Source organism: Salvia splendens, chromosome 13 (genome assembly GCF_004379255.2).
Source record: "Salvia splendens isolate huo1 chromosome 13, SspV2, whole genome shotgun sequence".
Lineage (NCBI taxonomy): Eukaryota > Viridiplantae > Streptophyta > Magnoliopsida > Lamiales > Lamiaceae > Salvia > Salvia splendens.
In genome coordinates this window covers 23,601,190-23,626,232 of record NC_056044.1, presented here as the reverse complement: position 1 = coordinate 23,626,232, position 25,043 = coordinate 23,601,190, and the positions used below count along the sequence as shown (strand labels likewise).

Below are 25,043 nucleotides of genomic sequence, written 5' to 3'. Positions count from 1 at the left end.
GGGATCTATGGAAGGTTTTGGATATGGGCTCCCCAAATTAGCTTTTTACTAATTAAATTGAACCCACAATTTAGTACAAGCTTATATTGGAATATTACGAACAGCCACTACAGAAGTAATATTGAACTCCCCATCCAAATCCGAAATTATAAGTATTCCGGGTTTCCATTCTGTTTATTATTTATTTCTCGTGCTTAAGATATAAATGCCCATTAATTAATTAAAGTCTGCTATGGACTTAATTAATTAACATCTTATTAATTCCAAAGTAGACTTAGCAAGAAACATTTATTTATTAATCATAGAGTAATAAAACTCCAACTGGCCAGTTTCCGAATAATAAAACCTTGTTCAAGCTCCTCTTGATGACATTATCAAACGAGACTCACCTCGTGCACGATTCAACATAATAGCAATCCTAGCACCGCTAGATAATAATCACCACTACCCAATATACCTGGATCGTTGGGTGACGAAAAACCCGCACCTTTGGTAAGTCAAAGTAGTAGATACTCAATGTCGTATGCTCAATGCTAACGTTTGTAGATTAAGAAATTAATTATCAAGACCTCGTCTTTCAGTAGATAGCATAAAGACTCGTCTTGCTGTTAGATCCATTCAGTGCTATACCACACCAACGTCATCTTATTTCAATAAGGCTTAGAAATAATCGGACTGGCATTGCAACCTTTCACGATAGGTAGCTAAAGCCTATCTAGGTTGTGAAATTCTTCTTTTCTTTTGCAAAGCATTGCTTAGAACCGACTGTAGTACCTTAAAGTGAGCGCAGCCCACGGCCAGTCTACTAAGCAAAAGACTTATGCTTTGTTTACTTCTTATGCATTTAAATGTTTATAAAACATCTTATAAACGCACAAGCAAACACAATGTAATAATATATTGATTCTATTCGTGCAAACTGCTTGAATGATACTGAATCGGGTCAAAAGTGGATTGTAGAGTTTTTCCGTACACAAGTAAGATTCTATTCGTGCGAACTCGCTCGAAACATGCTTTTCAGTATACTAAACCTAACATTTCATACTAAGTCCACTCTTGGAATTAATAAGAAGTTAATTAATTAAGTCCATAGCAGACATTAATTAATTAATGGATATTTATATCTTAAGCACGAGAAATAAAAGTTAAAACGGAAACCCGGATGACTTGTAATTTCGGATTTGGATGGGGAGTTCAATATTACTTCTGTAGTGGCTGCTCGTAATATTCCAATTAAAGCTTATATTAAATTATGGGTTCAATTTAATTAGTATAAAGCTAATTGGAGGAGCCCATATCCAAAACCTTCCACAGATCCCTGTCTGGGCCCAAAAGGAACTTAATATAAATAGGAGAATAAATGAGACAGAAAATACACTTTAATTTTTACTAAAATTTCATCCACTCCCACATATAGTAGGGGATGATTTTTTCTCCCTCAGCTCTCCCCCGTGAGATCGACTTTTCTGTCCTATTTATTCAAGTCCTAGTATCCCGGTGAGATTAGCCCACACTGATATCGGAATACAATTCGGGAACCAGCCAGAAGATCCATGGTCTAGTACTTGACGCCTCACGTGGAGAAGTCGCTAGCCATCGTCGATTCTTTGGAGAATCAATAAGGTATTATTCCTACTCTGTAGAAAAGCATGCTTTAGGTTTCGATTATACTTAAAGCATGTTTAATTCAAGTTATGAGCATGATACATGCGATAATTACACTAATAGAATTTGTCTAAATAATCTGCTAAATAGATCTGATTATTATGTGATTTATTTCATGCACGCTTCCGCTGCCAACCCCTTCAGTGTTTAGGCTAAACTCTCTATGTCGCTCCAAGTTGTAATATAGGCTTTGTATGGATATTTCTACACCATTGAGTTCATGTGTTTTGTTACCAACAATGTGCTCAATGTTTATACACTATGTTTTTGGCTAATAATGTAGTGTTGTTCTTTTCTTTGCTATTGTCTCTTTAACATAGTTTAGAAATGTTTGATTGTTGGTATGCTATTGAATTAGAATTGTTCAGAGGATAATTTGATACTGGATTAAGTAGGTGATTATAGTAGATGTTTATTTCTCTCGCGCTTCCGCAGGAGTTTATAGACATTGAAAATTGGTTCATAGGTTATGTGTTCAGCTAATTGTGAACTACTCATCGTGTACATGTTTAGTGTACCTGATTAGGTTGATGTTTTAATCCCTTCATATGTTTCATTGTTAAAGGTGTAGAACAATACAAGTCTAGTGAGCAACTTGGAGTGACATGTTTTCCCGTTTGAAAAGTCTTTCTCTAGTTAATTTGTAGCTTTATTTTGTCACAAACTTTCAAATTCCAAAATCAAATCTTTACATGTTTTTGTATGCTTTTAAGTGTAAATAATATTTCGCCTCCCTGTGGATCGACACTTGAAATACTACTACGGCACTGTAATCTTGCAGTATTGTAGTATTATTAGAGTTAATTAGTTAAACTTGATATATTGTGTAAACCAGACAAGATACTCTAAAATACGCATTATCTTCTACTACTTAGAAAAATAAATATTTTTGGTTTTTGAAAAGAAAAATTTGTAAAATAACAAAAGCAAGTAAACAGTTGCAGATAAAATCATTGAGATAAAACAGATGAGATAAGGGAATTTCAGGGATGTGCTTTCACAGATATGGTTTACACAAGTTCCAACTACTACACCCTAGAACAATTCATACTTTACTAAAACGAGTCACATAAATATTGTCCATGAGGTAGAAAGTAGATTACAGACACTAGGGGCGTCAATCCTAGATTTGTAACTCCTTAAAGCTCCTAAGACTCCTAATGTTCTCACTCTCAATTAACAGTACCGTTTTAAGGGGAGTTAATTGTAAGTCAATTAGGCTTTTCAACATGCAAACCTCCTCTCACGATTAATCTTGCACGTCAATAGATCATCATAGAATGTGTCACTCAAACATGAAACAATATCCAACACTTAGAATATAAGCAAAGTAATGAACTAAACAGATAATAAATAAATAGGATCAGTATAAACGAAAGTCGTTACTAACATATTCCTAGATTTCTATGAATTTAGTTATATATGACTGAATAATCTAAAAACATAGTTTGTAGGGAAAACATATAAAAAATAAGAACTAAAGCAATAGAACCCAAAAGTTGAATATTGTAGTCTTGATCTTCTCTTAAAATCCACACATCAAAGACCTTGGATCTTGATGAACAGTGGAAGGAACTCTAAAAAATTATACTCTGAAAATAATGCAGCAAAGGATTCTCCTTTTGGTGAAGCTTGAGGGGGTATTTATAGCCTTAAAGTCGTGCTTCATAATGTTGTAAATCTTCAGCACAGTATAGAAAGTCTTGAAGAGAAAGTAAGACATGTGCGCCGCGTTTTCCCAGCGGGCCGCTGCACTTTGTTCAGCGGTAGCTGCAAATCATCTTGTAGCTTTTGTATCTCGATTAGCGGTTGCTGGCTTTCACTCCTTAGCTACTGGATCTAAATCAACTATCGTTGGGCGTGTTCATCTTTTCAGCTCTATTTTTCGAAGCGGGCCACTATAGGGGCAGCAGCCGATGGCGGCCAGCAATAGCTGGCTAAGGTGTAGCGGACCGCTGGCTGGCTTGAATACTCCAGATTTCCATATTTGACTTTTTGCTATCTTTTTAGACTCTGTTTTGCACGTTTCTCACAAAACACGTCAAAATATCAAAATATATAAAATATGCAAATAATGGACATGTAATGCAACTTATACACTCAAAACGGACCAAATAAAGGCCTTAAAACAGTGCAAAATCCTAGTGTATCAATTATTATCCCAATTGGCATCATTGTATCCATATCACCAAATGAATATACTTTTGAAGTAAAATTCCATGACTATGTGTCTTCTTTTGATATATGATGATTCTCAATGCAATTTCAAGATGATTGGTTGATGCATAAACTAACTCATCGCTCCAACAAGACAACAACACAGAAATATCAGATCTAGTAAGGAAACGATACAGTTTTAGTTTTCCAATAGACGTTAATATCTTATCTATCCATTAGCTCAACTCTTTCACGATAGTAATCCATGATTTACTACAATGATACCATATACAATGTTTCACATGTTAACATGGTATAGTATTTCCAACGTTCCACTAACTTTTTCTCCCACTTTCCACCATATTTTTAAAACTCGTGCCAAGTCAAACAGTGCAAATTAATAGGGGATAGAGGGAGTGATTTGTTATCATAAAAGAATTGACAAGTTTTGGATAGTGGAGACCCAATCTATTTAATTCAACACTCTATGTAGCCACAAATCTTCTATTATTCCACTTCCCGCGCCTCTAAACACAGCTTCGGTGCTAGAGAGTGCAACAACATTTTGCTTCTTACTTTTCCGTATCACCAAATTTCTTCCGACAAAGGTAAATAACTTGTGGACCTCATATCTTAGGATTATCAGCTCAATTGGCATCATTGTATCCATATATCCATATATCTCTAAATGAACATACTATTGAAACAGAATTCCATGACTATGTGTCTTCTTTTGATATATTATGATTCTATATGCAGTTTCAAGATGATTGGTTTATGCATAAACTAACTCATCACTCCAACAAGACAACAAACCAAGAAATATCGGAACTAGTAAGAAAAAGATACAATATTAGTTTTTCAAATAGATGTTGATATCTTATCAATCCATTAGCTCAACTCTTTCACTATCTTAATCCATGATTTACTACAATGATACCATATAGCATGTTTCACATGTCTACATGGTATAGTATTTCCAACCACACCACACTAGATCATATGAACATTTTACTCTCTCCGCCTCTCTTAGTCATATCTCTTTTTAGACCGTCTCACTATAGCTGAGTCATTTTTATTCTTTTGGAAAAAAGTAACACATCTCTTCTTTGTTACTATTTTATTATATCTCTTACTTTATTATATTTTCATCTCTCTATTTTATTCTTTTTTGTACTTTATTCTCTCTTCTCATAATTCACTTAATAAATTTCTTATATCTCGTGTCCAAAATAAATGTTTCTACTACAAAGGGACAAAGGGTGTAGCATTATTACATTGTAATGTAAAAACAAGTATTGCATCCGTCCCACTTAAGATGTCCACTATTCAATTTTAGTTTGTCATATTTAATATGTCCACTTTATATATTTGGAAATAAATCTTTCTCTCCCCTCTCCACTCTTCTCATTAAAATATTCAATCACATTTTCTACTCTGTTTTATCATACACAACTACTCCACCTTAAATTCGGAGTCATTAAAGAATGTGGACATCACTACAAATAACAAATCAAGGGTCCGTTGCGAATATTTTGCTTGTGACACCGATTAGGATTAGAGCAAGAGAATGATGTTGAAATGTTTTGGGAACCCTAATGTTTCCAAGCCAATAATTAAGGCAAAATGAGATTATTTTGGGGATACTCTTGTTTGCAAGAGAGTATACATGACTGATGAATTGTCATCGCATTCTATACTAGAAGTACCAATTAAACGAAACACTACTTCATGTTATCATAGTGAAAGTTAACAAATGTGAGTACATTGTCTTAAATTGTTTCATCTCTATCTTGTTTACCAAATAACCCCTAAAATATTGAAAGATTTTGAAAAAAAAGGACTAGTTCCCATACATTTCAAAATTTGGGATTAAATTTGCTAACATTTTGAAAAGTATTACTTCATGCGTTTTATAATTGCTTTTGTATGCCAGTGATTTAATGAAATAGTAGTAATTAATTAGTAAGAAGAATAAGTATTCTATTTTAAATTTATGTAATTAATCTGAGTCAAATAAACTCTATCTTCATGGAGTAATAAAAAAGTAACAATATTTTTTACTATAAAAAGAGGAAATTGTATCAATTTTTTAACTCTCGGAAAATATACGTATAGTATTGTGGATTTGTGGTCTCACCAGCCAAATTTTGAAAAAAAAAAGATAGAAAGTAAAAAATAAAGGACCCATAATCGGTATTGGCTGTAAACCTTTGAAAACCGAATAAAACAGGCTGTGACGATGCTGTGCTTGGAACATTACCTTCCAAATTCTCGTCTCCTCTTCTCTTCCCTTCTTTCTCTCTCGAAGAACTTTTCTGCAATTGGGTGTAGATTCCAATCCAAATACTCATCATGAGCTCCGTTTTCCAGCTGCAGAGAAAGCAATCTCTTCCTCTCTCACAGTCGGCTACCCGTGAGGCCTCTGGGCCCGGGATCCGCCACCGGCTCTCCTCTCTCTCCCTGAATCTAAAGATCCAGCCGTCGTCCTCCCCGGCCGCTGCGTGGGCCATGCGGCGCTCCAAATCCATATCCGCCATGGGCGAATACGCCGGCAGCTCCGTGAGGAAGTGGTGGGAGTGGGGATGGGGATGGATCCTCACCCGAAAACCTACCTTCGCCGCCGATCTGGAAATGAACGAGGAAGAGGTCGCTGCCATCGGCAGCCACAGCAGGGGCAGCTGGCGCCACGTCTTCTACAAGCTCACCTCCCAGCTCCGCCGCAAGCTGCTCGGCTCCGACAATGTCGGTCTCCCCCAGACCTTCCGCTACGATTCCTTCAAGAATTTCGACAATGGAAGGTCCTCCGCCTCCTTCATCCACTGATCTACCATTCCTTCATGCGATTCTACTGTTCGGATAATCGTTCTTTCATTTATTGATTGCCGGTATTATTACGTATATTCGATCCCCCTTTTTGGCTCAATTCTGCTGTCTCTCAAATTCAGTTACGCTTAATCTGAGGGGATCGGCCCGGCCGGTATCAAATCTTTCATTGTGCGTGTGATTAATTAATTCATATATAGCGTTTTGTATGATATTCTTTTTAATTAGTTGTTTCATTTATCATGAGTAGTTTGGTTTGTAATTCGTTGAAATATATGAAGATGGCCACTTAATTGTAAAATGTTCCATACAAATCTGAATTCAGCTCTGCTAAATTTCATGAATGGTGCCGACACCAATCACAATTTCTGGTTGGTGCATATAGTTACATGTGTTTCTTCCCCAACTCAACCTGTATATGTCGGTGATCCATTCACCACCGACTTCTCTGTTTGCATTTATTAATAAGTTATTTTATGTTTATTCAAATCATTGCTCACAATATAGTCCTGAATCATAAAGTTCTTGATTGATCAGTTATACTGCCTATAATTATAAAAGTATATCGATTTATTTATTTATATATGCGCGAGAGGTCTATATTAATAAGTTCGAAAAGAGATGCATTTAGTTGGTAGACAGAGTGGAAATGAGGTTATTGAATGTTAGGCTTGTCCTTAATTATTGGATTTTTATTAAGTTAATATACTATTAAAATTGATTTGAGTTGCATAAAGGTACTATAATATAATAAAATGGCAAGGAAGCATATGGTTTTCATAATTGGAATTTGGTATTAGGCTACTTAGGGGTGTTAAAAACGCTAGGCTTAGAGAAAACTCTGAGGCCATCCAACTTGAGTGTGATGTGAAAATTAAATTATGTCCATGTTGATCCGTGGCCTTTCTAATTCATTTTTGTACTCCATTTTCTTTGACACAAATTAAAACACTGCTAATTTTGCATCTCGTAGTAACCAATGGCCTGTCAAACTTCTTTTGGAGGCATCCTTTCGTCTTAATTTGTTGAAATATTGAATGACAAAATTCGTCTTTCTCTAGGAAACAATAATTCATTTATTTCTCTTTTGCCTAAAAGGACAATACACCCACCCAAACTTGTTAGTCTTGATTGAGTTTGGTATGAGGTTGAACTATGTTTTCTATAATGAATAATTCCATCCTCCACTTTTTGGATATTTTGTGCTTCATGATTCTGGACTTGAGGACTTTCCTACTTCCTTAAAATCCTTTGTATTTGAAAAGTAGTGGATTTATGAATTATGGACACACATGCATTAAGAAATTGGGTAGTTATTTGCATTTGTATTGAAAATTAATAATACTACTTCTTTAGTTTTTCATTAATTGTCCATCTTTGTCATTTTCATATGTCCCCCATAATTGTCCAATTTCACTTTTTTACCATAAATAGTAAGTACACTTCGCATTCCATTAACTCATTTCATTCATATTTTATTATAAAATTATATATAAAAGTGAGATTCATATTCAACTAACTTTTTCAACCAACTTTATTTTACATTTCTTAAAATCTGTATTGGAACCAAAGTGGACAATTATTAGGGGACGGAGGGAGTACTACTTATTCATATACTATCAATACTCTTAATAATGAATGATACTAAGTTTTAATACAAAAAAATAAAATAAAATAAAATACTTTAGATAAAAACTTATTGATTATGGACGAATAGAATATTAGTTCTCATTTAATATGGGAAATTCTAAAGAATTAATCCACCATTTCATCATTGCAATAATTAACTCACATGGGCACATCGTATTCGAGGATTAGAATCAGTATTTTAGAAAGTTAGGAACCGATTTAAGAAGGCTTATGAATTTTATGTAAATTTCGTCGGTCTGGCTTTTCAGTTTTCACATAACTTGCTTACCAACTGTCTCCGTTAAAGTAAGAGAGGGGAATAAAGTAGAGATAAAAGATGTTTCCATTTTTAATATCGAGTCATCTTGATTGGAATAAATCAAAAAGAAAAATGAGTAATGTTACCAACACCGACGAGTAAAGTCACCGGCGATTATAAGCAAAATGACCGTGACTGTATATTTATTTATTTAACTGAATAAGTATTCAGTATAGGCAGTAAATCAATGTGCAGCGTAGAGAGAATATTCCACTAGTCTCCACTCTCCACAGACCATAGTCCATAAATTTTGTCGATTTTGTCCCCAACCAATCATAAACGGATGGTGGTGGTTGCGGCGGCGGATAGACGTTCAATTCCATATCTTGGTGTATCGAAACAATCTGGCTGCCAGCGATTTGCAGAAACGTTGAGAGAGAGAAAGAGGAGATATTGACTAAAATATCATGGCCATGACGGCAGCCTTCTTCTCCTCCAATACCAATATCCTCTCACCCTCTTCGCAGTGCCACCCGCCCGTCTTATCCCTCCGCTCCTCTTCCACCCTCCAATTTCCTATTACGCACCAATTCCGTAATACTAGTTCCAATACTAGCACACCTGCTGCACCGATTCTCACCCGCATCTCCGCCGCTACCACCACCACCGCCGACGTGAACGATTCCGCTTCGATATCTATAACCACCAGTAACTACCGAGACAACTTTCTCTTACTATTTTGTTCAATTAATAATTGATTGGTTTATTATCAATCACGTATTTGTATATCAATGAAGGCTGGGTAGAATTTGCTGAAAAGGTATCGGGAGAATGGGACGGATTTGGGGCCGATTTCACGGCGGAGGGGCAAGCCGTGGAACTGCCGGAATCGGTGGTGCCAGAGGCGTACAGGGAGTGGGAGGTCAAGGTATTCGACTGGCAAACCCAGTGCCCCACCCTCGCTACCGCTGACAACACAGACACCCCCTCTCTCACCTACAGATCCATCAAGCTCCTCCCCACCGTCGGATGTGAAGCCGACGCCGCCACCATCTACTCCTCAGAGGAGAGGCACATTTCGGCACGCCATGGCTCCGCCTTCGCATATGCACCCACCGGATGTTACGTAGCAGTTGATTCTGCAGTCAAATCAATTGAGCTGGAGCATTGCCTGATTGATCCCAATAACAAAGAGTCTAGGGTGAGGGTAATTCAGGTGCTCGATTCTGAGTTGAAATTGGTTCGGATCAAGGTGTTTGTGGAGCAGTGGTATGGCCCCTTCAGGAACGGTGATCAGCTCGGTGGATGCGCCATTCGCGACTCAGCCTTTGCTGCCACAGAGCGGCTTGAAGCTTCACGAGTTTGTGGTGTTTGGCAAGGCACCAGTGCTGTTGCCAGATTTGATGCTTCTCACAATGTATGTAATGATAATAGCTCTCTCTCCTTATTTTGGATATTTGGCATCCATTGATATAATGAATGTGGAATTGTTTGTGTTGCTGATAAAAGATGATTCAACAACTTGACGATGAACGTGCAAGCAAATCAATCAGAGATGAGGGAGGCCTTGTATTACTCCCCAAGCAACTATGGTCCTCAGTGAAGAAGAGAGAAGACAATGAAATAACCTGTTGTGAAGTCGGTTGGTTGTTAGATGAGGGGCGGGCCATCACATCAAAATGCATCTTTTCAGGCAAAGCACAGCTTAAGGTATATTTTGGTGTATATGCAGCATTCAAATATCAGCATATTTCACTTATCAAATTATGATATTCATTGCAATCTCAACTCATATTACACAATTCTGTTGCAGGAGATTGCAATAGCAAATGAAACTGCAACCCAAATATAATATCGCAGCTTGTATCTCGACGTTATGACCATACCAAATGCAATACCTTAGAGAAACTACAAATACTCTGTTGTTGCAGTAATTGATGAGTATTTTGTTAGTACTAATATATTTGCAAACACACTATATATTTCCAGAAATATGAATGAGCAAATGAAGGGGAAACACAATTGTAGTTTCCATTGTCATCCTTATTCAAAGTATATGGTATTGGCAATCATTATGGACATAGAAGTGAAAGGAAAAGTGGCAAACCGTTTATCTTACAATTGAATTCCACATGCCAACATTTGTACAATCAGCTATTGTATGTATGCACAAAATGTTCCTATAGTTATAGAGGATCTCTTTGTGCAATTCAAAGAGTTTCACCCGCTGTGATAACCTAAAAATTAGAAAAAAGTGAAGGCAAAGTATCCTGTTATATACCTGTCCTATGTTTACTGTGAAAAGGTAAGCGCTCCCGGAGCATCTCTCATGCATATTCAAGCTGTTTCGCATTTGTCACCTTCCAATGCCACCATTTTCCTTTGCCGTCATAGCAACAAATTCCCCATAAACAATCCTTCCAACCCGGAATCATGTTCCGGAGATAGTTGACAAATGCATATTCATATCATTCCCATCTAACAACAGATGAATGACAATATTTTTAACAGTCCATATATAAGATCATGTAATGAATCTAAGATACATTTATGAAGTTCGATTAGTTATGAAAGTATGCAATTACTGTCTACTTACCCTCTGAAGATGTTTCAGCCTTTTCAAAGTATGTGTGTGTGTGTCATTCACTCATTGTGTGTAACGCCCGTACTTTTAAGTACTAAATAAAAATATGTCGTGAAATAATTAATAAAATTTTATCGTCTTTCTTTGCTTCTTGTCTTGTTTTTATAAAATATGGTATTTATAGTACTCGGAATAACACCAAGTTACTACGAGACAAAAAAAATTGTCTAAACAAGAGGAAACGAAAAAAAATAAAAATAATTAAGGTTTACAAACTTTAATTAGTGAACAAGAATGCAATATAATAATATTACACTTGGAATTCTCAAGTGATGAATTTGAGTCCAAATATTTATATAAAAAGGGCTTTGGGCCATGGAAAATAGAAGAACTATATGGCAAATAAATAAAATTTGGGCTTGATTTATTTACAACAAAATAAATCATTTTTGGCCTATGAATAAATAATGTGTGGGAGCAAGCCCAACACTTTTTTTCCTCTTGGCCTATTTCTTCCACCATGGAGACTCTCCATCTTTCAACTCTTCCCCTCTCCATCTTCCACAATTAATTCTGCAAAACCAAGGGTCGCCCAAATTATAATTGATGTTCATTATCCCCTCTCCTTCCCTATTCACATCAGCGTTTTCAAACAAATTGAGAGAGAGAGCCGAGAGTAGAAGAACTTGTGATTCTCAATTCCTAGCACAGCAACTCACGGCAGGGACCATCTTTTGCAATCAAACTCATAGGTAATCCTTTCAACAAATCCATATCCAAATTTTGCTTCACTTCTGTCAAGGATCAACAAATGTAAAACTTGTGACAGAAATCGAAAGTTCCAAATCCAAGGAGCTCTCTCTTTCGGACCGGTTGCACCACTTTTCTTCAAACGGTTGGAGGTACACTTCTTCCCAATTTCGAGCAGTTTATACATAGCATATCATCCTCCACCACTCCCACACAAGTAGCACCGATCAAACAAATCAATCAGACTCAAACAATCCAACACCCCCTCCCCCGGTAATTAAACGGAATGCGAAAGAATATAACGAAATGTAAAGAACTTACCTTGTGGGGCTGCTTCGGGGTTGTTCGGTTCGGGACGTTTTGGGGCTGCGCGGTGGCTGTTCGGATTGGTTTTGGGGCAGCAACTCCACCGACGGAGCAGCGGCTCCCTGCGGCGACAACCTGGGAGTGCACGGGCTGCCGAACAGCAGCCATCGGGGCGACGAACTACTGCTGCGCGCGGTGTTAGTGCACAACAGCGACATCAGAGCAGTGGTGACTCCACAGCGGCGGTGTCGCGTCTGACGGCGTCTGACGGCGAAGGAGACATGGCTGCTCGGATGAACGGTGTTGACAGCCAGCCGAAGACTATGGCGGCTGGACTTCGCAGCGACGGCGAGAAGGGGACGAGCAGCAGCAATCCCGGCGGTGAGTTCCTCCAGCTCCACTCCAATCGAAATCCAAGCAATCTCAGATGAATTTAAGGCCGCAAATTGGGAGAATCAGAACCGGATTGTTGGTGAAGGCGACGGGATTGAGAATTTCTCAATTTGGCCGAAAGATAGAGAAGAGGGACAGAGTTAGAGAGAGAGGAAGGAAAGGCTTGGGGAGAGGGTGGTAAAGAGTTGGGCTCTTTCGTTTTTTTTTTTGTTTTTTTGAATTGGGCCTAATAAATTAAAATAGATGATCTATTTAAGTTGGCCCGATAATTAATTGCGACAAATTATTTAATTAATTTCGAAGAATTTTGAAGGATGACTAATTTTATCCTAAGTACGAAAATAATATAATTTCGAAGAGAAATAGTTACGAAAAATATTATGAGCTTAAATAATTTTTTGAAATTTACTCCAACGTCATGGAAAATACGAGGAGCCAACGGAGGAAAGAACGAACGTAAGCGGCCGACCGGCGTCGCACGCGACGCCCTGGGTGGCCGACGAATAATAAAAAATGCACGAAAAAACCGAGAAAACGAATTAAAAGATTTTTAATTAGAGTGCATGCATTCTAAAATGTCTTCATTACCGAGATTGATGTGTACTTTATGTATTTTCCGAAAGGTGGTTCGCACGCCTGCTAAAGTTGGATCGAGAAGCTATTTAAGGAAAATTCTAAGCTTTTGAGGTGGGCTTTATTCCTTAAACTCCTTTATTTGAAATGATATGTTTATGGTAAAATAAGGGTGGTTTCAAATGTTATGTCATGCCGTATTTTATGTTTTGAATTGCCTATCTGATTGTCTACTAGAATAACATTCTACTAGACTTTGATGGTTAACGAATTCGGGTCTAACTAGGGTCTAAGCCCTACTTAGGCTAGTGCACTGATGGGGATCGTGAGTCGTCCCTTAGGTCGGTCGGTCCAGTGATCGAGTTTGTGGCCACATTCTCGTTTCACATGATGGTTCAGACATGGTACATGATGGGGGATGATGATGATGTTTGCATGCGCATGCACCTTTTGATGGAAATGATTTTTGTGGTTCTCGGTATTTTAAAGTAAAACCCGAGTTTCACTTAACGATGGCTGACATAACTTATAAAATAAAATGTTTTTGGCATGAGTTCACTGAGTGCATCAAGTACTCAGCCCCTGCATATGTTTTCCCTATGTGCAGGTTGAGCGAGGACGGGAGACGGAGGATGTTGAGCAATGAGCTAAGATTTTTATTCAATAAATGTTCCGGTTACTACTGTGTCCTCATACATAGTAGTAGTCAAACTCTCAATTGCTTCCGCTACTCTAAGTCTTACTTCTATTTTCTCTAATCTGTTGGACCAATTTTTATTCGACTATGTTGCTTTGTGAACTAAGACTATGATTTGATAATTGAAGTTCGTCTTTTGATCTATATGTTGTACCCCTTTGATTGTTTTCCCCTTCTTACCCGCTTCTTAATTCCCCCATTAGTCACGACAAACCGTACTTTCTATCCTTAGGAAGTGCGGTCGTGACATTGTGTCAGACACAATTCTCTGCCATCGACTATGAATGTAACAATTTTCACCTAGTCGTTTTTTTCTATGCGTAAGTTTGCAAAATAAAAGCTATGTACAGAAATAATAAGAAGCCTTTTTATGTGATAGGAAGCTACTTATTTCAATCAAATGGGAAGCTTTGTAACTGTTAATTAAAATCTGTGCAAACCTCCAATAGCTTGTTTATGTGGTTCAGGTGAGGTGAGTGATGAGGAATCCAGTGCTAACAGCATCCCTTGTGACCCTTGTAAATGGTAAAGTGAGATGATTAAGGCGGCCGTGTCAACAGCCAGCGTGCTTCTCTACCGCAGCTTCTTCGCCATGGGGTATGGGCCCATCCCAAATATTCTGTGCTTGGACATATTTCCAACAAAGGTCCAGGCCATCTGCATGCCAATCTGTGCCCTCATTTTGGGTGTTAAAAATATCATCATAGAGGCATATATTTAACAATCTTCTTGTCATGATAAACTTATGTCTTTGTGTAGACATTTAAATTTACATGTTGTATTGATATAATTATGTCTTTGTGTTGATAATTTTAATACACAAAATTGAAAATTATTACTTACTCCTTCCGTTCCCCATAATTCGTCACCATTTGACCCGGTACGAGTTTTAAGAAATGTATAGAAAGTGAGTTGAAAAAGTTAGTGACTTATAGGTCTTAATTTTATATATTAGTTTTATAATAAAATGTGGCTGGGAATGAGTTAGTGGAATATGCGGTCTACTACCAAAAATAGTAAAAATGAAAGATGACAAATTTTTAGGAATAGACGAAAAAGGAAATAAGTGACAAATTTTTAGGGACGGGGGGGGAGTATTACTGTAAATTAGTTAGCACACTAACGCAACCCATGTACATGCCATCATAGTCATCTACACATTGGCGTTGATGGTCTCCTCCATTAGTCTCATAGGTTGTTTCAACATCTATACGTTGATGAGCATAATATCTTCGGTACACCCGTGGTTAAACAAAAAAACTGACTTCTTGTTCTAAAAAGGACTCAGATCAACTTCATATTTTGTTCAATTCAAATAAAAAATTATGTAAAACATTTATTTTAGGGATAACTGCCTTAAAAGTCATCAACTTTGCCCGAATTCCGGTTTTTCCCACGAGCCATAAAATTGGCGTATAAAGTCACGAACTTTGCATTTAGTCGCCGATTTCCCATGATGGGTTTTCCGGCGAAAGAGCGAGCTGACGTGTCTTTTTAAGCTGATGTGGCTGCTGAGTGTATAAGATGACGTGGCCACTGACGTGTCAAACTGCCCAAAAAGTCACAAACTATTCCCATTTTCTGGTTTTTCCCACGAACTAAAAAATTATCCTGCTGACGTGTCCTTTTAAGCTAAGGTGGTTGCTGAGAGCGTGATGAGTTTTTACTGACGTGTTAAAATTAAGCTTACTTGTATTTTATCCCACAAAAGAGGCCTTTTGAAATGTAGTCAGTTTGATTTTCGAGAAGTGTCAAGAAGTTATTCCTTTGATGTTCCTACAAGGCCTTTTGGAATGGAGTCGTTTAATTTGTTGAAAGATACGTTGAATTGGTCGAGATTTGGGAGCTAGAGTGATTATTCTAAAACACAAAATTGAGATTGAAACCATACATTCAAACCAGAAAATTAACTACTTTCGAACAAATCAAAAAATCACACATTCAATCAAAATTGACCAAAAATCGATTGTTTGAAACGGAAAAAATTGAAATTGGATTACAACAGAATTCTCATGAGAAGAAATCGCGACGGGAGAATGTAAAAAGTTCGTGGGAAAATCAGAAAATAGGAAAAGGTTGTGACTTTTAGGGCTAATGAATTTTCGGCGTTTTCCACGTCAGATTTCAGGCATGCCACGTGGGACACTTACTTACCGGAAAACACAGGGTCGGGTCAACTTGGGAAATACCAGCAACCCGACAAAGTTCGTGACTTTATACGCCAGTTTTATGGCTCGTGGGAAAAACCGGAATTCGGCCAAAGTTTATGACTTTTAAGGCAGTTATCCCTTTATTTTACTACTCTTATACGTTGGAGTGTGTAATTGGGGTCCACTCAACAAATTAGAATCGAACTAATTATTTTGGGCTCAGATTAAATCAGCCCAAAATGTAATTTGGGCCTGATAGAAATTGGACACAAAATAAAGAAAACAACGCAAAAGGGCAAAGCCGTATTTCCGACATAGATTCGAATCCCTAACAACAAAATCGCTAAACCCATAAACCCATTCATCTCTCTCTCTGGGCGCCTCAGTACCAGTTTCTAACCGGCAGCCATGGCGTCCGTCGCATCGGAGAAGAAGCAAAAGAAGAGAAATAAGCATAGTCTATCCGAGTTAAAAGCCATGGGACAGCAGCTGCTGACCTCTAGAGCTCACGTCAATAACCTCCCCCTTCTCCTAACCTTCATCAACCCCAACTCCCCGCCACAATACGCCCTCGAATCTCTCCTTTCTCTCCAATCCTTCATTACTCCTCTCATCCCCAAGCTCTCTTCTTCATCATCCAGCCATCCCGATTCCGACCCCAACCCCGACCCTGAATTCATTTACCTCACGTGGCGTCGCTCCAAGTTCAATCAAAATTGACCAAATATTGATCGTTTAAAATGGAAAAAATTGAAATTGGATTACAACAGAATTCTCATGAGAAGAAATCGCGACGGGAGAATGTGAAAAGTTCGTGGGAAAAATCAGAAAATAGGAAAAGGTTGTGACTTTTAGGGCTAATGAATTTTCGGCGTTTTCCACGTCAGATTTCAGGCATGCCATGTGGGACACTTACTTACCGGAAAACACAGGGTCGGGTCACCTTGGGAAATACCAGCAACCCGGCAAAGTTCGTGACTTTATACGCCAGTTTTATGGCTCGTGGGAAAAACCGGAATTCGGCCAAAGTTTGTGACTTTTAGAGCAGTTATCCCTTTATTTTACTACTCTTATACGTTGGAGTGTGTAATTGGGGTCCACTCAACAAATTAGAATCGAACTAATTATTTTGGGCTCAGATTAAATCAGCCCAAAATGTAATTTGGGCCTGATAGAAATTGGACACAAAATAAAGAAAACAACGCAAAAGGGCAAAGCCGTATTTCCGACATAGATTCGAATCCCTAACAACAAAATCGCTAAACCCATAAACCCATTCATCTCTCTCTCTGGGCGCCTCAGTACCAGTTTCTAACCGGCAGCCATGGCGTCCGTCGCATCGGAGAAGAAGCAAAAGAAGAGAAATAAGCATAGTCTATCCGAGTTAAAAGCCATGGGACAGCAGCTGCTGACCACTAGAGCTCACGTCAATAACCTCCCCCTTCTCCTAACCTTCATCAACCCCAACTCCCCGCCACAATACGCCCTCGAATCTCTCCTTTCTCTCCAATCCTTCTTTACTCCTCTCATCCCCAAGCTCACTTCTTCCTCATCCAGCCATCCCGATTCCGACCCCAACCCCGACCCTGAATTCATTTACCTCACGTGGCTTCGCTCCAAGTTCAATCAAAATTGACCAAAAATCGATTGTTTGAAATGGAAAAAATTGAAATTGGATTACAACAGAATTCTCATGAGAACAAATCGCGACGGGAGAATGTGAAAAGTTCGTGGGAAAAATCAGAAAATAGGAAAATGTTGTGACTTTTAGGGCTAATGAATTTTCGGCGTTTTCCACGTCAGATTTCAGGCATTCCACGTGGGACACTTACTTACCGGAAAACACAGGGTCGGGTCAACTTGGGAAATACCAGCAACCCGGCAAAGTTCGTGACTTTATACGCCAGTTTTATGGCTCATGGGAAAAATCAGAATTCGGCCAAAGTTTGTGGCTTTTAAGGCAGTTATCCCTTTATTTTACTACTCTTATACGTTGGAGTGTGTAATTAGGGTCCACTCAACAAATTAGAATCGAACTAATTATTTTGGGCTCAGATTAAATCAGCCCAAAATGTAATTTGGGCCTGATAGAAATTGGATACAAAATAAAGAAAACAACGCAAAAGGGCAAAGCCGTATTTCCGACATAAATTCGAATCCCTAACAACAAAATCGCTAAACCCATAAACCCATTCATCTCTCTCTCTGGGCGCCTCAGTACCAGTTTCTAACCGGCAGCCATGGCGTCCATCGCTTCGGAGAAGAAGCAAAAGAAGAGAAATAAGCATAGTCTATCCGAGTTAAAAGCCATGGGACAGAAGCTGCTGACCACTAGAGCTCACGTCAATAACCTCCCCCTTCTCCTAACCTTCATCAACCCCAACTCCCCGCCACAATACGCCCTCGAATCTCTCATTTCTCTCCAATCCTTCTTTACTCCTCTCATCCCCAAGCTCCCTTCTTCCTCATCCAGCCATCCCGATTCCGACCCCAACCCCGACCTGAATTCATTTACCTCTCGTGGCTTCGCTCCAAGTTCAATCAAAATTGACCAAAAATCGATTGTTTTAAATGGAAAAAATTGAAATTGGATTACAACAGAATTCTCATGAGAAGAAATCGCGACGGGAGAATGTGAAAAGTTCGTGGGAAAAATCAGAAAATAGGAAAAGGTTGTGACTTTTAGGGCTAATGAATTTTCGGCGTTTTCCACGTCAGATTTCAGGCATGCCACGTGGGACACTTACTTACCGGAAAACACAGGGTCGGGTCAACTTGGGAAATACCAGCAACCCGGCAAAGTTCGTTACTTTATACGCCAGTTTTATGGCTCGTGGGAAAAGTCGGAATTCGGCCAAAGTTTGTGGCTTTTAAGGCAGTTATCCCTTTATTTTACTACTCTTATACGTTGGAGTGTGTAATTGGGGTCCACTCAACAAATTAGAATCGAACTAATTATTTTTGGTCAGATTAAATCAGCCCAAAATGTAATTTGGGCCTGATAGAAATTGGATACAAAATAAAGAAAACAACGCAAAAGGGCAAAGCCGTATTTCCGACATAGATTCGAATCCCTAACAACAAAATCGCTAAACCCATAAACCCATTCATCTCTCTCTCTGGGCGCCTCAGTACCAGTTTCTAACCGGCAGCCATGGCGTCCGTCGCATCGGAGAAGAAGCAAAAGAAGAGAAATAAGCATAGTCTATCCGAGTTAAAAGCCATGGGACAGCAGCTGCTGACCTCTAGAGCTCACGTCAATAACCTCCTCCTCCTCCTAACCTTCATCAACCCCAACTCCCCGCCACAATACACCCTCGAATCTCTCATTTCTCTCCACTCCTTCTTTACCCCTATCATCCCCATGCTCCCTTCTTCCCCATCCAGCCATCCCGATTCCGACCCCAACCCCGACCCTGAATTCATTTACCTCACGTGGCTTCGCTCCAAGTTCAATCAAAATTGACCAAAAATCGATTGTTTGAAATGGAAAAAATTGAAATTGGATTACAACAGAATTCTCATGAGAAGAAATCGCGACGGGAGAATGTGAAAAGTTCGTGGGAAAAATCAGAAAATAGGAAAAGGTTGTGACTTTTAGGGCTAATGAATTTTCGGTGTTTTCCACGTCAGATTTCAGGCATGCCACGTGGGACACTTACTTACCGGAAAACACAGGGTCGGGTCAACTTAGGAAATACCAGCAACCCGACAAAGTTCGTGACTTTATACGCCAGTTTTATGGCTCATGGGAAAAACCAGAATTAGGCCAAAGTTTGTGACTTTTAAGGCAGTTATCCCTTTATTTTACTACTCTTATACGTTGGAATGTGTAATTGGGGTCCACTCAACAAATTAGAATCGAACTAATTATTTTGGGCTCAGATTAAATCAACCCAAAATGTAATTTGGGCCTGATAGAAATTGGATACAAAATAAAGAAAACAACGCGAAAGGGCAAAGCCGTTTTCCGACATGGATTCGAATCCCTAACAACAAAATCGCTAAACCCATAAACCCATTCATCTCTCTCTCTGGGCGCCTCAGTACCAGTTTCTAACCGGCAGCCATGGCGTCCATCGCATCGGAGAAGAAGCAAAAGAAGAGAAATAAGCATAGTCTATCCGAGTTAAAAGCCATGGGACAGCAGCTGCTGACCTCTAGAGCTCACGTCAATAACCCCCCCCCTTCTCCTAACCTTCATCAACCCCAACTCCCCGCCACAATACGCCCTCGAATCTCTCCTTTCTCTCCAATCCTTCTTTACTCCTCTCATCCCCAAGCTCTCTTCTTCCTCATCCAGCCATCCCGATTCCGACCCCAACCCCGACCTTGAATTCATTTACCTCACGTGGCTTCGCTCCAAGTTCAATCAAAATTTACCAAAAATCGATTGTTTGAAATGGAAAAAATTGAAATTGGATTACAAATGAATTCTCATGAGAAGAAATCGCGACGGGAGAATGTGAAAAGTTCGTGGGAAAAATCAGAAAATAGGAAAAGGTTGTGACTTTTAGGGCTAATGAATTTTCGGCGTTTTCCACGTCAAATTTCTGGCATGCCATGTGGGACACTTACTTACCGGAAAACACAGGGTCGGGTCAACTTGGGAAATACCAGCAACCCGACAAAGTTCGTTAATTTATACTCCAGTTTTATGGCTCGTGGGAAAAACCGGAATTCGACCAAAGTTTGTGGCTTTTAAGGCAGTTATCCCTTTATTTTACTACTCTTATACGTTGGAGTGTGTAATTGGGGTCCACTCAACAAATTAGAATCGAACTAATTATTTTGGGTCAGATTAAATCAGCCCAAAATGTAATTTGGGCCTGATAGAAATTGGATACAAAATAAAGAAAACAACGCAAAAGGGCAAAGCCGTATTTCCGACATAGATTCGAATCCCTAACAACAAAATCGCTAAACCCATAAACCCATTCATCTCTCTCTCTGGGCGCCTCAGTACCAGTTTCTAACCGGCAGCCATGGCGTCCGTCGCATCGGAGAAGAAGCAAAAGAAGAGAAATAAGCATAGTCTATCCGAGTTAAAAGCCATGGGACAACAGCTGCTGACCTCTAGAGCTCACGTCAATAATCTCCCCCTTCTCCTAACTATCATCAACTCCAACTCCCCGCCACAATACGCCCTCGGATCTCTCCTTTCTCTCCAATCCTTCTTTACTCCTCTCATCCCCAAGCTCTCTTCTTCCTCATCCAGCCATCCCGATTCCGACCCCAACCCCGACCCTGAATTCATTTACCTCACGTGGCTTCGCTCCAAGTTCAATCAAAATTGACCAAAAATCGATTGTTTGAAATGGAAAAAATTGAAATTGGATTACAACAGAATTCTCATGAGAAGAAATCGCGACGGGAGAATGTGAAAAGTTCGTGGGAAAAATCAGAAAATAGGAAAAGGTTGTGACTTTTAGGGCTAATGAATTTTCGGCGTTTTCCACGTCAAATTTCTGGCATGCCACGTGGGACACTTACTTACCGGAAAACACAGGGTCGGGTCAACTTGGGAAATACCAGCAACCCGGCAAAGTTCGTGACTTTATACGCCAGTTTTATGGCTCATGGGAAAAACCAGAATTAGGCCAAAGTTTGTGACTTTTAAGGCAGTTATCCCTTTATTTTACTACTCTTATACGTTGGAGTGTGTAATTGGGGTCCACTCAACAAATTAGAATCGAACTAATTATTTTGGGTCAGATTAAATCAGCCCAAAATGTAATTTGGGCCTGATAGAAATTGGATACAAAATAAAGAAAACAACGCAAAAGGGCAAAGCCGTATTTCCGACATAGATTCGAATCCCTAACAACAAAATCGCTAAACCCATAAACCCATTCATCTCTCTCTCTGGGCGCCTCAGTACCAGTTTCTAACCGGCAGCCATGGCGTCCGTCGCATCGGAGAAGAAGCAAAAGAAGAGAAATAAGCATAGTCTATCCGAGTTAAAAGCCATGGGACAACAGCTGCTGACCTCTAGAGCTCACGTCAATAACCTCCCCCTTCTCCTAACTATCATCAACCCCAACTCCCCGCCACAATACGCCCTCGGATCTCTCCTTTCTCTCCAATCCTTCTTTACTTCTCTCATCCCCAAGCTCTCTTCTTCCTCATCCAGCCATCCCGATTCCGACCCCAACCCCGACCCTGAATTCATTTACCTCACGTGGCTTCGCTCCAAGTTCAATCAAAATTGACCAAAAATCGATTGTTTGAAATGGAAAAAATTGAAATTGGATTACAACAGAATTCTCATGAGAAGAAATCGCGACGGGAGAATGTGAAAAGTTCGTGGGAAAAATCAGAAAATAGGAAAAGGTTGTGACTTTTAGGGCTAATGAATTTTCGGCGTTTTCCACGTCAGATTTCAGGCATGCCACGTGGGACACTTACTTACCGGAAAACACAGGGTCGGGTCAACTTAGGAAATACCAGCAACCCGGCAAAGTTCGTGACTTTATACGCCAGTTTTATGGCTCATGGGAAAAACCAGAATTAGGCCAAAGTTTGTGACTTTTAAGGCAGTTATCCCTTTATTTTACTACTCTTATACGTTGGAGTGTGTAATTGGGGTCCACTCAACAAATTAGAATCGAACTAATTATTTTGGGCCCAGATTAAATCAGCCCAAAATGTAATTTGGGCCTGATAGAAATTGGATACAAAATAAAGAAAACAACGCGAAAGGGCAAAGCCGTATTTCCGACATAGATTCGAATTCCTAACAACAAAATCGCTAAACCCATAAACCCATTCATCTCTCTCTCTGGGCGCCTCAGTACCAGTTTCTAACCGGCAGCCATGGCGTCCGTCGCATCGGAGAAGAAGCAAAAGAAGAGAAATAAGCATAGTCTATCCGAGTTAAAAGCCATGGGACAGCAGCTGCTGACCTCTAGAGCTCACGTCAATAACCCCCCCCCTTCTCCTAACCTTCATCAACCCCAACTCCCCGCCACAATACGCCCTCGAATCTCTCCTTTCTCTCCAATCCTTCTTTACTCCTTTCATCCCCAAGCTCTCTTCTTCCTCATCCAGCCATCCCGATTCCGACCCCAACCCCGACCTTGAATTCATTTACCTCACGTGGCTTCGCTCCAAGTTCAATCAAAATTTACCAAAAATCGATTGTTTGAAATGGAAAAAATTGAAATTGGATTACAACAGAATTCTCATGAGAAGAAATCGCGACGGGAGAATGTGAAAAGTTCGTGGGAAAAATCAGAAAATAGGAAAAGGTTGTGACTTTTAGGGCTAATGAATTTTCGGCGTTTTCCACGTCAAATTTCTGGCATGCCACGTGGGACACTTACTTACCGGAAAACACAGGGTCGGGTCAACTTGGGAAATACCAGCAACCCGGCAAAGTTCGTTACTTTATACGCCAGTTTTATGGCTCGTGGGAAAAACCGGAATTCGGCCAAAGTTTGTGGCTTTTAAGGCAGTTATCCCTTTATTTTACTACTCTTATACGTTGGAGTGTGTAATTGGGGTCCACTCAATAAATTAGAATCGAACTAATTATTTTGGGTCAGATTAAATCAGCCCAAAATGGAATTTGGGCCTGATAGAAATTGGATACAAAATAAAGAAAACAACGCAAAAGGGCAAAGCCGTATTTCCGACATAGATTCGAATCCCTAACAACAAAATCGCTAAACCCATAAACCCATTCATCTCTCTCTCTGGGCGCCTCAGTACCAGTTTCTAACCGGCAGCCATGGCGTCCGTCGCATCGGAGAAGAAGCAAAAGAAGAGAAATAAGCATAGTCTATCCGAGTTAAAAGCCATGGGACAGCAGCTGCTGACCTCTAGAGCTCACGTCAATAACCTCCCCCTTCTCCTAACTATCATCAACCCCAACTCCCCGCCACAATACGCCCTCGGATCTCTCCTTTCTCTCCAATCCTTCTTTACTTCTCTCATCCCCAAGCTCTCTTCTTCCTCATCCAGCCATCCCGATTCCGACCCCAACCCCGACCCTGAATTCATTTACCTCACGTGGCTTCGCTCCAAGTTCAATCAAAATTGACCAAAAATCGTTTGTTTGAAATGGAAAAAATTGAAATTGGATTACAACAGAATTCTCATGAGAAGAAATCGCGACGGGAGAATGTTAAAAGTTCGTGGGAAAAATCAGAAAATAGGAAAAGGTTGTGACTTTTAGGGCTAATGAATTTTCGGCGTTTTCCACGTCAGATTTCAGGCATGCCACGTGGGACACTTACTTACCGGAAAACACAGGGTCGGGTCAACTTAGGAAATACCAGCAACCCGGCAAAGTTCGTGACTTTATGCGCCAGTTTTATGGCTCATGGGAAAAACCAGAATTAGGCCAAAGTTTGTGACTTTTAAGGCAGTTATCCCTTTATTTTACTACTCTTATACGTTGGAGTGTGTAATTGGGGTCCACTCAACAAATTAGAATCAAACTAATTATTTTGGGCCCAGATTAAATCAGCCCAAAATGTAATTTGGGCCTGATAGAAATTGGATACAAAATAAAGAAAACAACGCGAAAGGGCAAAGCCGTATTTCCGACATAGATTCGAATCCCTAACAACAAAATCGCTAAACCCATAAACCCATTCATCTCTCTCTCTGGGCGCCTCAGTACCAGTTTCTAACCGGCAGCCATGGCGTCCATCGCATCGGAGAAGAAGCAAAAGAAGAGAAATAAGCATAGTCTATCCGAGTTAAAAGCCATGGGACAGCAGCTGCTGACCTCTAGAGCTCACGTCAATAACCCCCCCCCTTCTCCTAACCTTCATCAACCCCAACTCCCCGCCACAATACGCCCTCGAATCTCTCCTTTCTCTCCAATCCTTCTTTACTCCTTTCATCCCCAAGCTCTCTTCTTCCTCATCCAGCCATCCCGATTCCGACCCCAACCCCGACCTTGAATTCATTTACCTCACGTGGCTTCGCTCCAAGTTCAATCAAAATTTACCAAAAATCGATTGTTTGAAATGGAAAAAATTGAAATTGGATTACAAAAGAATTCTCATGAGAAGAAATCGCGACGGGAGAATGTGAAAAGTT

The 25,043-nt window shown here is 39.6% G+C and overlaps 2 protein-coding genes and 2 long non-coding RNA genes across 5 annotated transcripts; 3 read left to right on the top strand and 1 right to left on the bottom strand.

Annotated features, from left to right (window-relative positions):
- Positions 1-6,051: 6,051 nt before the first annotated feature.
- Positions 6,052-6,992, top strand: LOC121761187. The gene has a single exon (XM_042156795.1). It carries the CDS (start codon positions 6,178-6,180, stop codon positions 6,646-6,648), a length of 471 nt encoding a protein of 156 aa, XP_042012729.1. The 5' UTR covers positions 6,052-6,177; the 3' UTR covers positions 6,649-6,992.
- Positions 6,993-8,820: 1,828 nt separating this feature from the next.
- LOC121760172 lies at positions 8,821-10,591 on the top strand. Its single transcript, XM_042155793.1, has 4 exons — positions 8,821-9,244; positions 9,334-9,953; positions 10,046-10,246; positions 10,350-10,591. Exons 1-4 carry the CDS (start codon positions 9,004-9,006, stop codon positions 10,386-10,388), a joined length of 1,101 nt encoding a protein of 366 aa, XP_042011727.1. The 5' UTR covers positions 8,821-9,003; the 3' UTR covers positions 10,389-10,591.
- A 912-nt stretch (positions 10,592-11,503) lies between these two features.
- On the bottom strand, positions 11,504-12,767 carry LOC121762417. The gene is made up of 2 exons (XR_006042209.1): positions 12,192-12,767; positions 11,504-11,693 (listed from the first exon to the last, which is right to left on the bottom strand). It is a non-coding gene; the product is annotated as an uncharacterized LOC121762417 (long non-coding RNA).
- LOC121762416 lies at positions 11,693-14,681 on the top strand. Of its 2 annotated transcripts, none has more exons than XR_006042208.1 (3): positions 11,693-12,022; positions 13,193-13,256; positions 14,307-14,681. It is a non-coding gene; the product is annotated as an uncharacterized LOC121762416 (long non-coding RNA). The 2 variants fall into 2 exon arrangements; XR_006042207.1 differs by having other exon boundaries at positions 13,750-14,681.
- Positions 14,682-25,043: the final 10,362 nt, after the last annotated feature.